Source organism: Chionomys nivalis, chromosome 7, assembly GCF_950005125.1.
Source record: "Chionomys nivalis chromosome 7, mChiNiv1.1, whole genome shotgun sequence".
NCBI classification, from domain to species: Eukaryota; Metazoa; Chordata; class Mammalia; order Rodentia; family Cricetidae; genus Chionomys; species Chionomys nivalis.
Genome location: NC_080092.1, coordinates 36353537 through 36373147, shown reverse-complemented (window position 1 = coordinate 36373147; position 19611 = coordinate 36353537). Strand labels below are relative to the sequence as shown.

Sequence of the window (19611 nt, the reverse complement as noted above, 5' to 3'; positions counted from 1 at the left end):
TGTCTCGAGCTCTTGCCACCAGGCTTTCTCTAACGTGATTTCTTCTTAAACCATGAGCCAAAATAAACTCATCCCCTTTAAGTTGTTTTTTGTTGGGTATTTGGTCACAACTAGAAAAGTAATTCATGCAGAAAAGCTGGTACCAGGGCTGGAGAGATGGCTCAGAGGTTAAGAGCATTGCCTGCTCTTCCAAAGGTCCTAAGTTCAATTCCCAGCAACCACATGGTGGCTCACAACCATCTGTAATGAGGTCTGCTGCCCTCTTCTGACCTTCAGGCATACACGCAGACAGAATATTGTATACATATATATATAAAAGAAAACTCCAGAGAGTGTGGAAAGAAATGCAGACTGCAATAATCCAGTCTATATAGGTTTAGACGGGAACCAGATCTATTTGGAACTAGATTCCAGGCCATTTGTATTAACATTCTGATTAAAAAAAAAAAAAAGCTGACTATAGTTTGCCTATGTCCCGAAAACCTGAGTGTTGAACTAAAAACTAATGGACTCATTTGTTCAATGGAAGAAGTTTCAGGATATAATAGCGTTGGGCATCATGGTTACTGCTCACTGTTCTTCTTGACTGAGAGTTACACCACTGGCACCCCTTGTTCTCAAGGATTTTGACTTAACTATGCTACTGGCATTTCTGGTTTTCCAGCAGGTGGATGGTATGCCTTGGAACTTTGAAACTTCCATAATCATATGACCAATTCCTGTATTAAGTCTCCTCTCACATAAAATACCCCTACTATCTATCTATCTATCTATCTATCTATCTATCTATCTATCTATCATATGTATTTATATATTCGAGCAAAGAAACACTGGGAAAAGTTCTCTCTTTCAACACACTCTCTAAAAAGAAACTCTCCCAAAAGTACTAAATAGTGCAAGTGTTTGAGGGTATGTATGGAGAGACAGATATCTATTGATTCTTGTTCTGTTACTCTGGGCAACCCTCAGTAATATAATTATTAGGTATAAAATGAATAGTATTGACTTAGGCAATCAGGAAGTTATTTAAAAAGTGAAATTTTATAAACTTGGAGAGTCCTCAGAGCAGACACAGGAAAAAATGAGGACAAAAGTCAAGAATGAACATCTTGCATGGGTATATATAATACATATATATTTATATGTAATATATGTTAAATAATACATAAATATATAAAACTATATGTCATATTAAATTTCAGTTGTTTCGTTGGCCATTCACTCGTGAGAGGTTCTTTAGCTCCACTCTGGAATTAGAAAAATATGCTTATTTTGATTTTAGAAGCCTTTAATGATTGCATTTGCCTCAATCACTTGGTAATATTTATCAGTTAAAATCTCCTACTCTTTAAATGTGTCAAAGTGGAATACTAGTACCTATTATGATAATGGTGAGGAGTTGAGATGTTAAATATAGTGCCTCACACAGAGGAACTCAACCAATACCAGGTGAATAAAATAATTCTCCATCTTTAAAAAGCATACAACTAAAATAAAATTCAAATAGGAGAGAATAGCAAATTGTTGATGAAGAAGCATCCTAGGTAGATACATGTAAGTCAATGTCATAAGCTAAGTTTTCAAAAGATGAAGTATGCATTTTTACAAAGTTATCTTACTCGAGTTTATGACATTTGCTCAAGCTTTTGTAATTTTATCTTTTCAATTTTATGCAAAAACTTGAGAATACAAGCTATAAATGAATTTACTGTGCACAGAAAATATCTCCTGTGAAGGCCAACTGAGCTCGCACCTGGAGGAACATCTGTAGGAGGAGAATACCTTTTCTTCCCAGCAGCACCTTCACTTCTCATATGCCTAGTTCCCGGTGATGCCCTAACAATACAACAGATCTCTGATGCATATGAAGGAAACTGAAAAGGAAAAGAGTAGTTATTGCATAATTCCTCTAAGTACTACATTTAATGCAGTCTTATTTAAAATAAAAATAGTCTCACTATTCTTGTTTAGAATGATAGAACCATATTGGAAAACAATGAGTAACATTTAAATAAAGAGATGATGAATTGTCTTATTTTCCTATTGTGAGAAAACACAATGACCAGAGCAACTTATAAAAAGAAAGCAATTTGGCGTATGGTTCCAGAGGGTTAGTCCATGACGATAAGGTGAGGAATGACAACAGGAGCAGCCTGTCCCCAGTGATACACCTCCTAGTCCTTCCCAAATAGGAAGGACCTGTATTCAAGCATAAGAGCCTATGGGTGGGGCATTTCCATCCAAACCATCACAGAATGAAACAGGAACTTATTGAGAGGATGAATTGAATCGTGATCTGAAATACTTTGGAGGGAGTATTTATAATATCCTGCTTTATTGTCTAAACGAGGGGAATAAAAGTATTGTTTACTTATTTAAACCATGCATATTATCTTCTGTATGAATGCTATTTTATACCCAGATCTGCTTTCTTACTTTCAACAGCCTCTTCCATCTCACACACAGGACAGAGAATTTTCCTAAGGAAAGGGGTTAGCAGATCATTTCCTCCTTGGAAGATTTCTGGCCATCTGGGGTAGAGGGTCTATGCTAAAAACAGCTGAATGAAGGAAACTTAAATCAGCAAATGCTGAGATTTCAAGCCCAGAGAGCCTTTTACCTCCAGACAAGAGGCTAAAAGATTCTTCTCTTAGTTGTCCAAAGATCTAATGTTGTTAGCCTGAGAGTTCAGCCATATTATCTAACAATGACTTCACAGTTGTCAAGCACTACTTACAATTGAGATTCTTTAGTTACCTTTCCACATCCACAATATTAACTATTACTGTATAAAGAAATCACTAACATACAGAGAAAGTATATATGTGTGCACACAGGCTCGTGTGGGGAGTGGGGTTCAGAGTGGGGAGAGAAAGGAGAACTTGTTGTTTAATGCTCTGTATGACAGGATAGCTAGTCCATGAGCTTCTGGGGATTCTCTTGTCTCTAGGGACAAACAATTTTAGAGGAGTCTCAAACAAGGTAGAAGGTGAGGACCAACACCCAAGGCTATCCTCTGACCTCCACATGTAGACCACGGCATCTCTATACATACACACAGATCCATACATATACATACATGCACACACAAATAAAATCCATGACATTCTGACATAGTACATGGAAAAAAGAGTGAGGCATGACAAAAAATTTCACACAGGATCGAAAGATAAGATTTTTTCCCAAGCTTCTGAAACAGAAAAAAAAATCAGCATGGTTTCACAAAACAACATGGGAAGTTAGAATTCTGATAAGGTAATGTTGAAGAAATACTAAAGAAAATTATTTGTACCTCAAATTCTCTAACTAGAGTAGAAGAATATCCAACTATGGGGATAGAATTAAAACCTGTTCTGTCATGAACAATCCCATATTCCCTTTCATAAGAGGTAATGCAGGATTCACTTCTCTACATTAAGGAAAAGAGAGGGAGGGAAGTAAAAAGGGAGGGAGGAAGGGAGAGAGGGAAGGGGGAGAGCACGCGCACAGCAGCTAGGGCGTTTGTATAGCAGATTGGTGAGATGAATCCCCAGAATTGTGGTTCAGGCAAATCTAAGGATGACTGACAACTGTGTCCAGGCACAGAAAGCACAAATCAGAAGACTCCAGCAGAAGCTTCTTTCAGCGAGTTAAAATCTGATGGATCTTCAGATCTAAAATGTTGCACAAATGATTAACAAAGAATTTAGGACTGGTTAGATATGAAAACAAGGAAACAAGTATCATGGGCAGAACAATACCCTTCTCAAAAAGACATCAGTTATTATGAAGGTGACTTTATTTGGTAATATGGTCTTAACAGATTTCATCAAGTTAGATCAGGCCCTGGTTCAATATAACCTGTGTCCTTATAAGAACAGGAAACGTGGACATTGCCATACAGGGAAAATGTGAAGGCACAGAGATACACAAAGAGGGAAGGGAGCTATATGAGAATTGACACAGACTGGACTGATGCTGTTCCAGTCACAAAATGCTGGCATGTAGCCTGACAGAAGAAAAATTCACCCCTAGTGGGTGTGGAGGAGCTGTACTCTGCTGGCATCCTAATTTCAGAGTTGTGGTAGGTATTTTCTCCTGTTTTAAGAAACCATCTACTTTGTAATATTTATCATAGCCATATCAACAAATAACTACTCCAGGAAGTAAACTACTGGGAGAAGCGATTGCAGTTTGCTGTATGCTCTGAACAGTGGAGAATCTCCAATGATACAAATACTTACGAGACCAAAAACTTTACTCTCTTTCTTAAGAAAGAGAAGTTCTGAAGAAAACAGTTGTTCGTGTTCCATTTTATTCAGACACAGAAAAGGACTATATCTGAACAATCCACCTAAGGGTCGGAGGTTGATCTGACAGGACCAACACCCATGTTGACAGACCAGTCAGTACTCTGCTCTCAGCCAGAACGGAAAACTGTTGCATGCAGAAAACTTTCCTAAGACTGTGCTTTTCCAGGACGAGTGCCAGGCAACTTCAGTGTATACAGCTGCTATTAGAACCTGCTACAAATGGGTTTTAGTTCAGCTTTTTGAAGGAACTAACAGGGAAGCACTCCCAAAATATAGTGGGAAAGATTAATGGTTATAAACAATGGAAGAACAGATAATTCCCAAAATGTCAAAAATTTATATTACCAAAGGATAAATTAAGCAATAGCCAGAGATATAACACAAATATATGAGCTAAAAAAGAATTCTGTAAGATAAAGATAACTGACTTAATATATTCTTAAAGTTCCCCACCCTGCTTTTAAAATAAAAAAGCCTCACACTCCAGCATGTCCTCAAAAAGAAGGCATCATCATGTTCTGGAGCAGGATTTCCCTACATTACATAGTCCAGCCTGGCCTTGAGCTACTTTACTTCTCCCTTCCAAGTGCTGGGATTAAGAAAATCTTCTGCTTGCAAATGACAAGGTAGAAAAATAATTTATTTGGAAAGGAATGAAATTTGGGATGAACTCTGTTTCTCTGTTCAATACCAAATGCCGTGAAAAGAGTTGTAATGGAGAATGGCAACTTGTTATGTTAGCTCAGCAAGTTCTGCACCAAGTCTTAGACAATCACAGTTTTCCATTTCCCTGGCAATGACAGATGGACCAGGGCAGACGTGCAACTCAGGCAAAGTTAACAGAAGCCCTTAGCCAATACTGAAATACATGTACACATAAAAAATATTCCTTTCAGTCTAATGTGGTGGCACACCCCTTTAATCCCAGCACTCAGAAGGCAGAAGCAGGTGAACCTCTGTGAGTTTGAGGTCAGCCTAGTCTACAGAGTGAGATCCAGGACAGTCAAAGATACACAGAGAAATTCTGCCTGAAAAAAAAATGTAATAATAATCTTTTTTTCTTCTCCTTGGGCTATATCAAACCATAGAAGATGGTGAAAGTCTCTTTGTAACAGATGCCTGGGGGTACAATAAGGACAAGCTGAGGTTAAAAACAAGTGTGAGAACTAGAGTTTGGGATCCCTAAGACCCATGTAAATGTCAGGCAAGTATGATGGCTTGATGTCATCCCAGAACCAGAAAGGCAGAAACAGAATTGCCTGAGCAAGCTGGCTAGCCAGGTTCATCCAAACTGGGAGTTCCAGGTCCAAAAAGAGATCATGCCTCAATATATAAGGTTCTGGGAAGGAACTGGAGAAAGCACTTGATATCAACCTCAGAACTACACACACATACCTGGACACACCTGTGCCCACGACATGAGAATATGCATGCAAACACCATACATTTATATCCAAATAATAAATAAAAACAATTGTAGAAAAATATAGAAGTTTCACCGGTTGGTGGTGGTGAATGCTTTTAATCCCAGCACTTGGGAGGCAGAGGCAGAGGCAGGTGAATCTCTGAGTTTGAGGACAACCTGGTCTACAAGAGCTAGTTCCAGGATAGGCTCCAAAGATACAGGCAAACTCTGCCTCGAAAAACAAAGAGAAAAAAAAGACATCTAGAAGTCTCAACAGGGATTTCTAACAAGTGCTACTCAATTTCTGAATTCAATCATTTTCTTTCCCATTTATGAGTCAATAAGTCATCCTACCATGTCCCATTTTGGATTATGTGTGTGTGTGTGTGTGTGTGTGTGTGTGTGTGTGTGTGTGTGTGTGTGTGTGTGTGTACAGAGAAACTTGTGAAAAACAATAAGAGATCCACTGAGTTCAGGGAGTAAAATGTCTTTTGCCTTGCTTGGGCATGATGGCACATGCCTGTAACCTAAACATTTGGGAAGTTAAAACAAGAGTTTGAGGTTAAGACTGTGAATCCGAGTCTAGCCTGAACTACACAAAAGCTCTAGTCATGAAAAGTGAAAGAAAACAAAACAGTTTGTAATCTAGAATTGCTATACTAAACTTTCCTTTGTACATAACACAATTCTCAGATAATAAAATTAGGACACACACTGTTAAAACTAGGTACCTATAGGTAAAAGTGAAGTTAGATGCACACAGAACAATTCAGTCAAAATAGAATTTACACCTAATTGTGAGACCTACACCTCTTTAACAAAAACATTAGCAGAAGCTTCCTAACATTTGATTTGATTATGACTTTTTGTATGACGCCAAAGATATAGGCCACAAAAGAAAAATTAGACAAGTTAAATGATGAAAAATTCCAAATGTTGTGCTTCAAAATATCCTATGTACAGGATAAAAAGAAAACTCATAAAAGTGGAAGCTCACATAGCTAAGAACTGAGTCTTCTCTACACACATAAAGGATGTTAGTCTCAAAAAACATCATCATAACTATCTTTACAGCAATTGAAGAAAAATCTGAAAATGTTACCTCACTTGAAGAACTTTCTTGCCAACTTGACACAGGAACAATTTCACTTGAGTTAACATAATTGCTGACATTTGGAAATAGTTCTTCAAAAGATACATTTTGCACTGGAGACAAATCAATCTATATAACAATATAACTCCTTTTACAGTTTCAAAAATAATTAGTGTTAGATAATTAAACATATTGAGAACACTATCTTATTGAAGTATTTTCTTGTGTATTTGATGCACAAACAACTTCATTTGAATAAACATTAATTACATTTGTAAATAATTCTTTTTTTTGTTTTTTTGGGGTTTTTTTGTTTTCGTTTTTCGAGACAGGGTTTCTCTGTGGTTTTGTAGCCTGTCCTGGAACTAGCTCTTCTAGACCAGGCTGGTCTCGAAACTCACAGAGATCTGCCTGCCTCTGCCTCCCAAGTGCTGGGATTAAAGGCGTGCGCCACCACCGCCCGGCTGGAAATAATTCTTTAAGACATATTTAAGTGAATAAAGCAATGTATAAATATTTTTTCATTAAAGCAAAGCAGAATATAAAATCACATATACTGGCAAGGATGTACAGAGATTGGAACCTTGTGCATTGCTATTAAGATTGTGAAATGATGCAAGTTCTATGGTATAGATTTTCTAGAAAATTTAAAGTGCCCCTACCATATGATCTAGAAATTCTACTTCTGGGTATATACTCAGAGGAACTGAAAAGAGGGCGCTTATATTTATACATATACTTTTAGCACCAGTGTTCATAACAACCAAAGCAGAAATGACCAAAATGTCTACTGACCAACAGATACATAAAGAAAATGTAATATTATAGCAGAATGTTTTCATATCTAAAATGTAAGTAACTGTGTGTGTGTGTGTGTGTATTGCATTGTGTTGGGAGTGCACGTGCCTCTACACTTACATGAAAATCAGAGAACATCTCTCATGAGTTGGTTTTCACTTTTTACTGTACGAGTCCTAAGGATAGACCTCAGGCTGTAAGAAAGTACCCTTACCTACTGAGCCATCCACATTATGTGTTTTTTAAATTATTTTATTTTATGTATATGGTGTTTTGGCTACACAAGTCTATGTGCCATGTGTATGTAGGACCCATGGAGTCCAGAAGAGGGTGCTGAATTTCCTGGACCTGTTCTAGAGGGTTGTGAGCCACCATGTGGGTGTTGGAAATCATACCCCAGTCCTGTGGAAGAATAGCCAGTGCTCTTAGCCACTGAATCATCTCTCTCTGGCCCTTGGAAGTAATTTCTGATACATGCTATCACATATGTGAACTTGAGGGCATAATATTTGTGTATTACATTAGTCATAATAGGAGGAATACTGCTGGGTATGGTGAGATATACCCAAAGTCCCAGCTACTAGGGGAGGCTGGGGTAGGAGGGTCAATTGATCTCAGGATAAGTCAGACCCTACCTCAAAAAATAAAGGCTACGTAATGTGTGATGTTTAACTGTATGAAGTACTTCATGTAGTCAAATCACAGAGAGAAAGTAGAAAGGTGATTAGGAAGGGCCCAATAGGGAGCTACTGTTTTATAGGTATGAAGTTTCAGTTTTACAAGATGAAAAAAAATTCTAGAACTAGATGGAGATGATTATACAGAAATGTTCAATGCACAACTAAACATGATTAAAATTCCAAATTTTATGTTACATATACAGAAAAGACTGGTTGTAATTGTATATGATTTTGATTCCAGCACTCCAAAGGTCGAGTTGGGGTGGTCTATGCATTCAAGGGCAGTCTGCTCTACAAAAGGAGTTCTAGGCCAGTCAGGGAATGAGGAGGAAGAGAAGGGAGGGGTGGAGGGAGAAGAATTTGTGACCTGGCAAGTCTGGCTAGAGATGATTCAGTCACTAAGAATGTGTACTACAGAGGACCTATGTTTAGTTCCCAGTACCCATGTCAGGAAGTTCACAACCACCTGTGACTCCAGCTCCAGGGGATCGGATGCCCTCTTTTGGCCTTTGTGGGTACTCACACTCAGATGGACATACTCACAGACATGAGACATGTATACATAATTAAAAATAAAATCTTTAAACAAAACTCCTAAACAAACCCTGGTTAGTGTTGCAGTATTCCTCCTTACATACAGAGTATTCCCAGTGAAAGTGTGTTTATGTAGCAGAAAAGTTCAGGTAGCATTCTTCATGGGCAAATGCCCCCAGAACGATAGAAACAGATGAATGGGGAGAGGAGAAGTCAGGACACAGATACCACAAAGGCCAAAGGCTGGTACTTACCACAAAGTCAGCTGTGTCTGAAGATGGCGTACTTGTTAACAGGGCTTTGTTTTGCTTATCAGGAGTAGAACTTTTTTTCTATAAATATTCATAAAATAGATTAATTATTAGAAAGAAAACATTTTAAAAATAGTAACTCAAGCTTAGTAGATTAGACCATGTGTAATAATAATAAAATCCTTATTCTGCTAATTAAATTTTAAATCACCTGACAGAAAACTGAAGAATTTTCTAGACTGAATTAGGTCAAGCAACTCTGAATAGAACTGTATCTGGTGTAACAACTACAGAAGAATGTTGAGGTTGAAATCACTATTAATTTAGAAAGAGAAGCTAGAGTGATAAATAATTAGCTTTGATTACCTCTTTTAACCACCTTAAATTACTTTCAGCATTTGTTTAGTTCCTGGAAGAGTACTGTACTTTTCATGGGCAGACTCACATCAACAAAATGGGAGTAGAAAGTAGGGGAGAAACTAGAGATGCAAAGATGCAGAAAGAGAGGGATGCTTGAAGAGAACAGAAGGAAAAAGAGAAGATGGTTGAGAGAAGGGAGAAGAGAGACAAAAGACAACAGAAACAGAACAGAAACAGAAAAAGAGACAGAGGCACAGAAGGGCAGGGATAGTGTGGAGAAGGGAGACAGGTAATGAGACAGAGACAGGAGTCAAACAGACAGCAGGACACAGAAAGAGACAAGCATAGACCACAAAGAAGAAACAGGCAGGAAAGCCAAGAAACATGAGTGACAGATGGGTAGAGTGACTGAGGTAGGTAGTTTTATTTCCAGCAATCAGTGGCCTTTCTAAATCTTAGACTCCATAAACCCACCATGCCTTTCGGGGAAGTCTCTTTTCTTGATTGTGTGACCGTTACATGATGCCAAGTTTGGATCTGGAACCCAAACCCTGAGATAAACTGAAAATCATAGTTAAGTCTCTACTAGTTTTATTCCACTTTTACTTTTCTTTCACTCTGTTTTTCTTCTGATTTAATCTGTTTAAATTAGTTGAAATAAATTAATCTAAAATGGATTATTAAGAAAATATTAAAAAACTTATGGGTATATCTGCTTGGTACAGAATATGTTAACTCTTACTTATTAGCTACACACTTTAAATTTCTCTATCTGAACAATGAGGAGTAGCCTACCTTCAGGATTGGTGAGCAAGGATTTACAGAGAAAGAGAAGATTCTGGAGAGAGGACAGAATGAGTGTTCTGGTGAGCTAGTTCTATCATCACCGAGGCAGCCTCAGGGGTCTCTGTTCACATTTCCTTGAACAAAGAGCCTACTGGTAGACCGTAAGGGGTATGTTTAGCACTAACCAAGCTGCATCAGGATCCTTAGGATCTTCATCAGCTGTCAAGCTGAGGTCGTCACCTCAGCCTTTGGCCAAGTCCTGAGCACACAGCACAACACAGACTTGGGTGATGTATACTCTTTGTTCAGAACTCCCCACCGGATCCAGGTAGTCACTGTTCAGTCTCTTATTACTTTTCTCAGGTATCATCTGCTCCAGTAAGCCACTTGAACTCTTATTATGTCTCAGAATCTGCTTTGCAGGGCTCCCGATGACACAGCTGTCAATACTCAGTTCACTTTAAAAAAGCATTAGCTTGCATGCAGCTGTAGAATGTAGCTACTTTTTTCTCCATATTTGTTAACAAATTGTGCATTACTAAACCTTCCCAATCAGTACATTGTATAGTCTTTCCATAATTATGAGTTAATAAAATACGAGGACTTACCAACACAGTTTCCAGGGGCTGAGGCAACAGAACATCCTCGACTGCGATGCTTTCGAGAGCTGAACTATAATGGGAGAATGGAGCCTTGCTGTCTAGACAACCAGAGCTTAACTTTGTTTGAACTTGTGGACCTCTATCTTCAGATTTCTTTTCAGGCTGAAACACATTCACAATAGCAAATATAATTCACAATGCCATGAAATATCCCTTGTCCTTCTCAGGCGTCCTATTACTTCTTCAAGTTGAAAAAAAAGGTTTAGGGCTGGAGAGATGGCTCAGCGGTTAAGAGCTGCTCTGCATAAGGTCTTGAGTTCAATTCCCAGCAACCACATGGTGGCTCACAGCCATCTGTAATGAGGTCTGGTGCCCTCTTCTGGCCTTCAGGCTTACACAGACACAGAATATTGTATACATAATAAATAAATAAATAAGAAAAAAGGTTTAAATGTGCAGATAAGTGATTTTCTAGGAAAAAAGAATGTGTTCTAAGTCTGGGGTATCTCCAGCACTATAAAACATGATAACACAAAGCCTATCATATGCCTAAAAAGCAATGTGTTTCATATATTTAAATTAAAAATCTGGTGAAAGACAAATTAGGTTGAAATACTCAGTTCTACCACATTTAAGGTAACAGCTCTCTCATGGTGTTTTACAAAGTTGGAGGTGTGGATTGGTCAGTGGCAGAGCATTTGGCTAGCAGGGGTGACAAATTGGGTGAAAAGGAGCTAGAAAACCAAACAATGTTTGCAAAAACAAATTATTGGGTCTGTTTTTCAACACCTAAAATTATACTAGGGAAAATATTAAATCTATTTATTGCTGTCTACCTTTTATAAATGTGAGGTTTGTCTTCTCTTTTTCAACATTGGCTTTCAATGATCAGGCATCAATTTTGATGAATGATCATTATAATTTATTAATGATTTCTTTCATGTATTAAGCCTTTGGCGGTATATTTAAAAATTCATTATCATGTCCCAAATGTTAAGTTTCAAACCCGGGACAAACAGCTGGGGTGCCTATTTAACATATAAAAGCAGACCTGGTCACTGGGTTCTCCCAGCGTCCCTCAGTTCCTACGTGTTATAGGGTAATGACAGAGTTGAAGACTAGATAGTTATGGTTACAGTTTTCCTTAGTTATGATAGAAAGTAAATTAGGTACAAAAGTTTGGACTCATCCAGAAAGGATAAATAACGTAATATTCCCCTAAATTTGCCCAATACTCATAAACTGGACATTGTAAACGTATCCCTTACTTGGTAACTGTTCTTATTGTATATAGTTCTGCATTGTTAGAGTTCAAATCTTTCTTTTTATTTAGACAAAAAGAGGGAAGTTTTGTGGAATAATCTTTCTGTAAACTGTAAAGATGCATCATTCTGACTGGATTAATAAAAAGTTGAACAGTCAATAACTAGGCAGAAGAGGGATAGACAGGAGTGGTGGCCAGAGAGAAAAGGGGAGCCACCTAGCCAGACAAGAGCCAGGCAGCCCCCAGCTGGCTGGCCAGACAAGGAGGAAGCAGGAAAGCAGGAAGGACTACAGAGATAAGGTTAACGCATCTCAGAGCAGCACATAGATTCATAGAAATTAGCTTAATCTAAGTTATAAGAGCTGGCTAAAAACAAGCCTAAGCTGTAATTAATAAGTGTCCATATAGTGATTTAGGAGCTGGTCGGTGAAATAAAGACCAGGTTGCATGTAGCTAGCTATATGCATTTCCATGCCAATCACTTAATCAACTGAATCACCTCTCCAGCCCCTCCAATAATATCTCAAGACAAAGATTAGAAGTCTTTTCAATACTTCTCACTCCTTCCTCTATATCAATCTGTCAACTCTACAGGCAAAATTATCTTCAATCCATACACATCTCTCTATCTCTTCTATCTATAAAACACGAAACACAAAATCTCTCACCAAAACTATTTTTAATTTCTTAGTGATAAGTCTCCCTGCTAACATGTTTGCCTTTTCCCAATTTATTCCCTAATCTATATAATAGGAAGAAAGTGGGTTTTAGAGCAACAAAGACCTGCTACAAACTACTAAAAAATGATGAAAACATAAACTTGTTTTCTCAACTATAGATACTATCAAACAAGAAAGCAAGCAAGCACACAAACAAAAAAAAACAATTATCTTACTTGAATGATATAAAGAAACAATACAATTAACAAAAGCCTTTCAAAGTCCAAAAGACTTCCCCAGAGAACTTCAGATTCCAGAAGATTATAGTCTTCAGTATAAAGTATTGCTCTGGTTACAGAGTAAATTTCTTATTTGTACCTCAATGAATAATGTGTACCTAGTCATTGAAAGGAAATCAGAAAAAATGTTAAAATGTATTTTAATTCTCTTTTATTAAACTTACATAATGTATATATTTATGTATGGTATGCATAGGGTTTTTACAAATTGAGTAAGTCTTATATTCCAAAATGAGTTTTTCTATTACCTTAAATACACAGAAAATAATTTCTGAATGCGTTAATAAAAATCACATCTTTTATTGGTGCAATTATCTGTATAGTTATCCTGCTTCAATACTTGCTTTTTTCTTTGCTTTTTTGGTGGTTGGAGGGCCAGTTTTCTCAGCAAATATAACCTCAGAAGTTGTATTTTCTACAAATGAAAACATGGTTTGATTCTATTTAACCAGCTATTAATTAAATACAGACGACAGAGAATTCAAATTCAAAACCAACCCAAACCCCTGGTTTTAATGACTTTACCTCTGTAAAAGGAAGAAAAACTTAATGTATGCTGAATAATCCAACTTGCCTCAGATAGAAGAAAATATTCCCTTAAAAATTTAAGTCAGGCCGGGCGGTGGTGGCGCATGCCTTTAATCCCAGCACTCGGGAGGCAGAAGCAGGTGGATTTCTGTGAGTTTGAGGCCAACCTGGTCTACAAGAGCTAGTTCCAGGACAGGCTCCAAAGCTACAGAGAGACCCTGTCTCGAAAAACCACAAAAAAAAAAAAAAAAAAAAAATTTAAGTCAGACAGGGCTGCACTGGCTGTGCTTGCAGGGGGCCTGGGTTTGATCACCAGCACCCACATGGTGGTTCACACACTTCTGCAACTCCAGTTCCAGGGGATTCAATGGCCACTGCAGGCACGGTACACACACAGTACACACATATACATACCCATACCCTCACACATAAAATAAGACAAAAACCATCCCAGAGGTCCTGTTTCACAGAAGTAGAATACATGGTTTACTTTTGAGTTAGTAGGGAGGTATGTAGTAAAGCTCTTTATTTCTACTCCCCTGTATTTAAGCACTGCCTTTCTACTGTGATCTTCCTACCAGGATTTAGTCATTTACTTATGAATGCAATGAGGTTTCTCTGTTGCCCAGACTGGTCTTGAATTTCTAGGCTTAAGCCATTCTCCTGCCTCAGTCTCCTGAGTAGTAATGACTCCACGTACCTGCTACTCTACCTGGCTCTATCAGCATTTAAAACAAACTCAGGCCTGACCTATGCTATCCCGACTTTTCCTGTGCTCCATCTTGACTCCTTCTGCACCACACCTCACTGTAGCTGTACTTCTTCAGAAAGCTGTCTGTACTTGACTTCACTGCCTCTCCTCCTGTGTACTCTCAGATTCAAAGCAGTTCAGTTTAGTCCTCACTAACATCAGCAAAAACACCCCTGTTCTGTCTCACTGGATCTTCACAAGGTGCTGACTGTCTCCTGCCTCTGCTCCTCCCCACATCTCCCTCCGTTCTCTACTCCCCAGACTGAGGACAAAGCAACAGTACTCATTGAGTGCTGGCACCGTGCACACTATGTGTATGATCTGGGTTTAATATTGCACATCCAGCTTGTCTTTACTCTCTGCACCACTACCCTGATTTGAGGCACCACCTTCTCTATAATTCATTGGACCCTTATTTACCTAAAATGTAAACCTAGGGTCATTTGCTTAAGATTTTTTTTCAGGCTTTCCATTGCCATCAAATTAAAATTCAAACTCTTTACTTTGACATACAAAGTCCTTTTTATGATTCATGATTCCCAAGCCTAAAATATTTTCCAGAGAAAATATAGGATTCTCAGTTAAATTTGAATTTCAGTAAAAACTTTAGTTAAATAATCCAGCTTAATAGTATTTATTTTGCAGTGTTTGAAGCATACTTCTATCAGAATATCTGCCATTTACCTGAGTTCAAGCTTAATGCATTTATTTGCTAAATTTGGAAACTCTGGGGGTTAATGGATTACTTCTACCATTTTCATCTCCCAAGGTGAAGAACATTCGTAGGTAGATTTATGAGTTTGTGGGAGATAAAAACTACTACCAACATTTTGTAATAAATTAAACAGAACAATAACAAACATGGGAGTACTGAGGATAACCTCTGGACAACTGATTTGTAGTTCCTAAGATTAAGACCAGGTTAGATCTGGATTATGATCATTCTTACTCCACAGTTTTCATTCTAATTAGTCTGATTACTTTAAATTATTTTCTACCTCATTAATGTATGTTATACAATGATGTATTATTATCACTATCATCATCATTATTATTATTAATAATAATTATTGAGACAGAGTCTCACTATGTAGCTCTACAAACACAATCTGTAGACTAGGCTGGCCTTGAACACACAGTTATCTGCTTGCCTCTGCCTCTAAAGTGCTGGTATCTAAGGCGCGCACCACCAAACCCATCACAATGAATTGTTACATAATGCATACTTTAGAATGGTGACATTCAGTGGGTTAACTGCCAGCTTCATGGGGCTGTTTAAACTCACTTGAAATTAAATATATTCTAAAATTTAAAAAAAGCTTTTAAAATGAATGTGTGTGTGTGTGTGTGTGTGTGTGTATGATTGCTGGTTTACTCTGTCCTGAGTCTTCTCGTGGCTTCTGAGGTACAGCTCTAATGCACCATCCACTAAGCCTAGGCGTCACCTGAGGGACATTTCCTTCTTTCCCTTCTTCTACATATTGAAGTGTTACATTTACATTCTTCTTAGAAGTTTTAATTCATTTTTACTTCCATATGATTTCACCTAATCCTATGTCATCAAAACACCTACATTCTAACTCCAAATAGATATCAGAATGTGTGTGTTTGTGTATAAAAACAGCCTCTGTCCTGAATTCCAGAGTCATATATCACAAACTACCTTGATGAAAGTGACACTTGAAGCTAATGTACCTTTCTAGGCTGGATTATTTTATTCAAGGTTGTATATTCAAAGGTCACAGTACTTCCTCAGATAGAACTGCCTTAATTTCTCCATTTAAAACATCATACCTAGGGGCTGGCAAGATAGTTCAGTGAGTAAAGGCACTTACCAGACAACAAGCTTAGAAACCTGAGCTCAACCTCCAGAACCCACACATAGGTGGAAGGAAAAAGTAGCTCCACAAAGCTGTCCTCTGACATCTACACGTGTGCTGCCGTGTGCTCCTGCCACATGCACTCACACACCACATATCACTGGGTAATAATAGCTTACCCAGTCACACTCTTTACCTTGCTTCATTTTCTTTCATTGCTCTTATTTATATTCTTATACATACTCTATTTCTCTCATACAATACATCCTAACCACAGTTTCCCCTCCCTCCATTTCTCCCACTTCCCCTGCCACATCCCCTCTTCCTCAGATCCACTCTCCCTCTATTTCCCTTCAGAAAAGAGCAGGCCTCTAAGAGATAACAGCCAAACAGGACAAAACAAGATACAATAACACAACAAGGCAAAAGCCCTCACATTGAGGCTGGAGAAGTCAACTCAATAGGAGTAAAGAGCCCCAAGAACAGGCAAAAGAGTCAGAGATACACCCACTCCCACTGTTAGTAGTCCCACAAAACCACCAAGCTAACAGCTATAACATATACACAGACGTGGTGCAAAGCTATGTAGGCCCCATGCCACTTTAGTCTCTGTGAGCTTCAGAAGTGAATATGAAAATTTTTATTTCTCTAGTCCCTTGAATGTGATATTACAAAGCGAGTTTCCTTTAATTTCCTCGTGCTAACTGTCTACAGTACAGGCTCAGTGTCTAACACTATATAATACTATTGTTCAGAACAGTATGAGCTTAATCTTTTCTCTCTCCAAGACAGGATATCAATTGTTTAGCTCTAGTTGTCCTAGAAATCACTATGTAGATTAGAATGAGCTCTCAAAAACAATTTCTCAAAATGAAGATTTTAATACTAAACTGTATTTTTTGATTCATATAAACATTTGAAATAATTATTTTTTGAAGAAGGAACAATTCTTCAATTTTGCTTTCAAATAAATAATATAAAACTTCTTGCAAGAAATAAAGAAAACAGGGGCTAAAGGGATGGCTCAGTAGTTATGATCACTGGCTGCTGCTCTCCCAGGTGACCTCAGTTCAATTCCCAGCACCCACATGGCAGCTCACAACTGTTTACAACTCCAGTTTCAAGGGATCTGTTCCTCTCTTCTGGCCTCTGCAGGCATTGTATGCACATGGTGCACAGGACACATACAGGCAAAACACTCATAAAAATAAACCTGAAAAAAGAAACAAAATAAAAATCTGACCTAAGACTGGGGCTAATAAGTACATAAATGTCTTGCTATGTTCACTTAAAGAGTGCCAGTAATGCGAGACATTTTGTTGATCCTATCATTTTTCAGTCATGACATGTGGCCCTAATTGTTCTTCTATCACTGAACCTATAAGGGCAGAGAAAATGTGTCACTTCCCACTGGGGTATACAGCAATGCCTAATGTAGAATATTTTAAGTATATTTCTAATAACAATAAACAATAGGTTGTGTATGAATAGTAAAGACCCATTTTCTAACCTAATAATATTCTTTCTTTTCTCTCTCCCCCTCTTCCCCCCCCCTTTCTTTTTTTCATTGAGATGGGGTCTGACTATGCATTCCTAGCTGGCCTGAATTTGCTATGTAAACCAGGCTGGCTTCTAACTTGCTTGTTTTCTGAATGCTGGGATTAAAGGTGTACACCACCACCATAAGCAGCCAAATCTTTATTTTTAAAGTGCAACTGACCTAAAACGTTTCCTGGAGTACCTAGTTTATTAATATATGGTATACTGTAGCAAAGGTAAATATGTAATCATTTAAATAATTAGTGCCACTAATTATTACCTGATGCTAAATTTGAAGTATACTTTGGTTCTGAAGAGATATGTGGGGCTTCTAATGTCATCTCCCTGTAATAAGAACAAATTAGTGATATTTTCTAATCTTTTAGTAACTTTCAATTATCCTCAAATTATACTGAAATTAAAGACATGCAATTAATTATTCTGTAGGAAAATATAACTAGTCAAAAATACATCATATTTATAGTAACAGATAACAATAACATGTATGTACATGTTTATGTAGAGGAAAGCCCTGGTGTTTAGAATTACATAGACCTGAGTTAACCCTGGCCTTGAGAAAGCTACCCAACCTGTCCTGAGTCTTACTTGCAAAGAAATTGCCAGGATGTTTTTTGTGAGGACCCCAAACATAAGTGATATTTGGACATGAGTGTCTTTTTCTCTTTGACACTTCCACAAATGAGACTGCATTCCATTCTGACTAAACATGCAGGTGAGGATAAGTTATTACAAGAAGATCCAGGCTTGGTATTCGTCCCTAAAACAAGTTCTGAGAAAGACAGATTTCCTTGAAGACAACAGAGTTGAAAACCAAATGTGAGAGGAGACTTTTCTAAATTCCTGTATTAGTTAATTGAAAAGTAGAACTCAGTAAAGAGCCAAGTATTTTTCTGTCATTTCTCTTTAAGCTCTTATTTCCAAATAGAGCTGCCTTGCTTCTGAATGAACCTTCATGTGAACTACTTCTTACTGGGGCATTTCAGGGACACTCTGAGTTCTCTTCAGATCACATAACTCTTTCGCCTTTCACTAATGCATCTCGGCTGCCCTATGAATAAACCGCTATTTTTAGGGATGAAGAGTCCAGTGTAGTGACACAACTCCACACTTCTGCTATGACACGTAAATCTCTCCCTGCTCTGGCCCGATTCAGACTCCTGCTATGGGGACAGCAGCCCTGCCTCTGCTTCTCTATTTCTAGTCTCCCAATTCAGTTTGCCACACACACTTATCTGAAGCTGGCTTCCTCTGGCATTGGATCAGTGGACTTTCTCCAGTCTGTAGGCTACCTTTCCATTTTCTTGAGTTTTCTATAAGTATTCACTGAGGGTTAAATTATTTTACATTTCTCACAATCTGCTTTAGTCATGATGAAAACCTTTCAGTGGCTCTCAATATCTCTGGGACAAAATAAAAATTCCACTCTCCAGGCCTTTTACAGTTCAGATCGTGGCCACCCTCTTGAACTCAGATCCCATCAATTTCACAGACTCTCAGGTCAGTACACTTACCCTGAACCAAACACTTCCTCTAATAACATGCTTCTCCTTGGTCTTTCCTACAGCAATTCTACCACTTTTTTTTTTTTGCAAGAGCCTCAACATCAAGCAATATTGGCATTAATTAATAATAACTACCTCCACAATAGTTCCTCCTAAAACAGAGTTTTTTAATAAGTGTTTTTGAGACAATTACACAAATAATCCATTGCTATTATTCCTAGAAGCCAAGAGAGGTCAGTGTGTTCTTAGAGTTTTAGAAAACTACATAAATCATCAGTGCATATCTTACGGAAACTCTCAATGTTATACTGAATAGTGCACATGGTTAGAGTCACACAAACCAGGGCTTAAAGCCAACTTATGCTACATTTTGGCAATCCACAATGAATTGGGTTTTTTTTTTCTTTCATTACCTTTCATTAGATTA

At 37.9% G+C, this 19611-nt stretch overlaps 1 protein-coding gene across 1 annotated transcript in view; it reads right to left on the bottom strand.

Annotated features, from left to right (window-relative positions):
• Meikin (meiotic kinetochore factor) overlaps positions 1 to 19611 on the bottom strand; it is a 38684-nt gene that overhangs the window by 5859 nt on the left and 13214 nt on the right. The window contains exons 8-14 of the mRNA XM_057776876.1: positions 17942 to 18006; positions 17366 to 17371; positions 13368 to 13438; positions 10808 to 10963; positions 9057 to 9134; positions 6800 to 6919; positions 1754 to 1874 (exon numbers count right to left, since the gene is read on the bottom strand). Coding sequence (XP_057632859.1) covers positions 1754 to 1874; positions 6800 to 6919; positions 9057 to 9134; positions 10808 to 10963; positions 13368 to 13438; positions 17366 to 17371; positions 17942 to 18006 — 617 coding nt within the window. The remainder of the gene's footprint in view (positions 1 to 1753; positions 1875 to 6799; positions 6920 to 9056; positions 9135 to 10807; positions 10964 to 13367; positions 13439 to 17365; positions 17372 to 17941; positions 18007 to 19611) is intronic.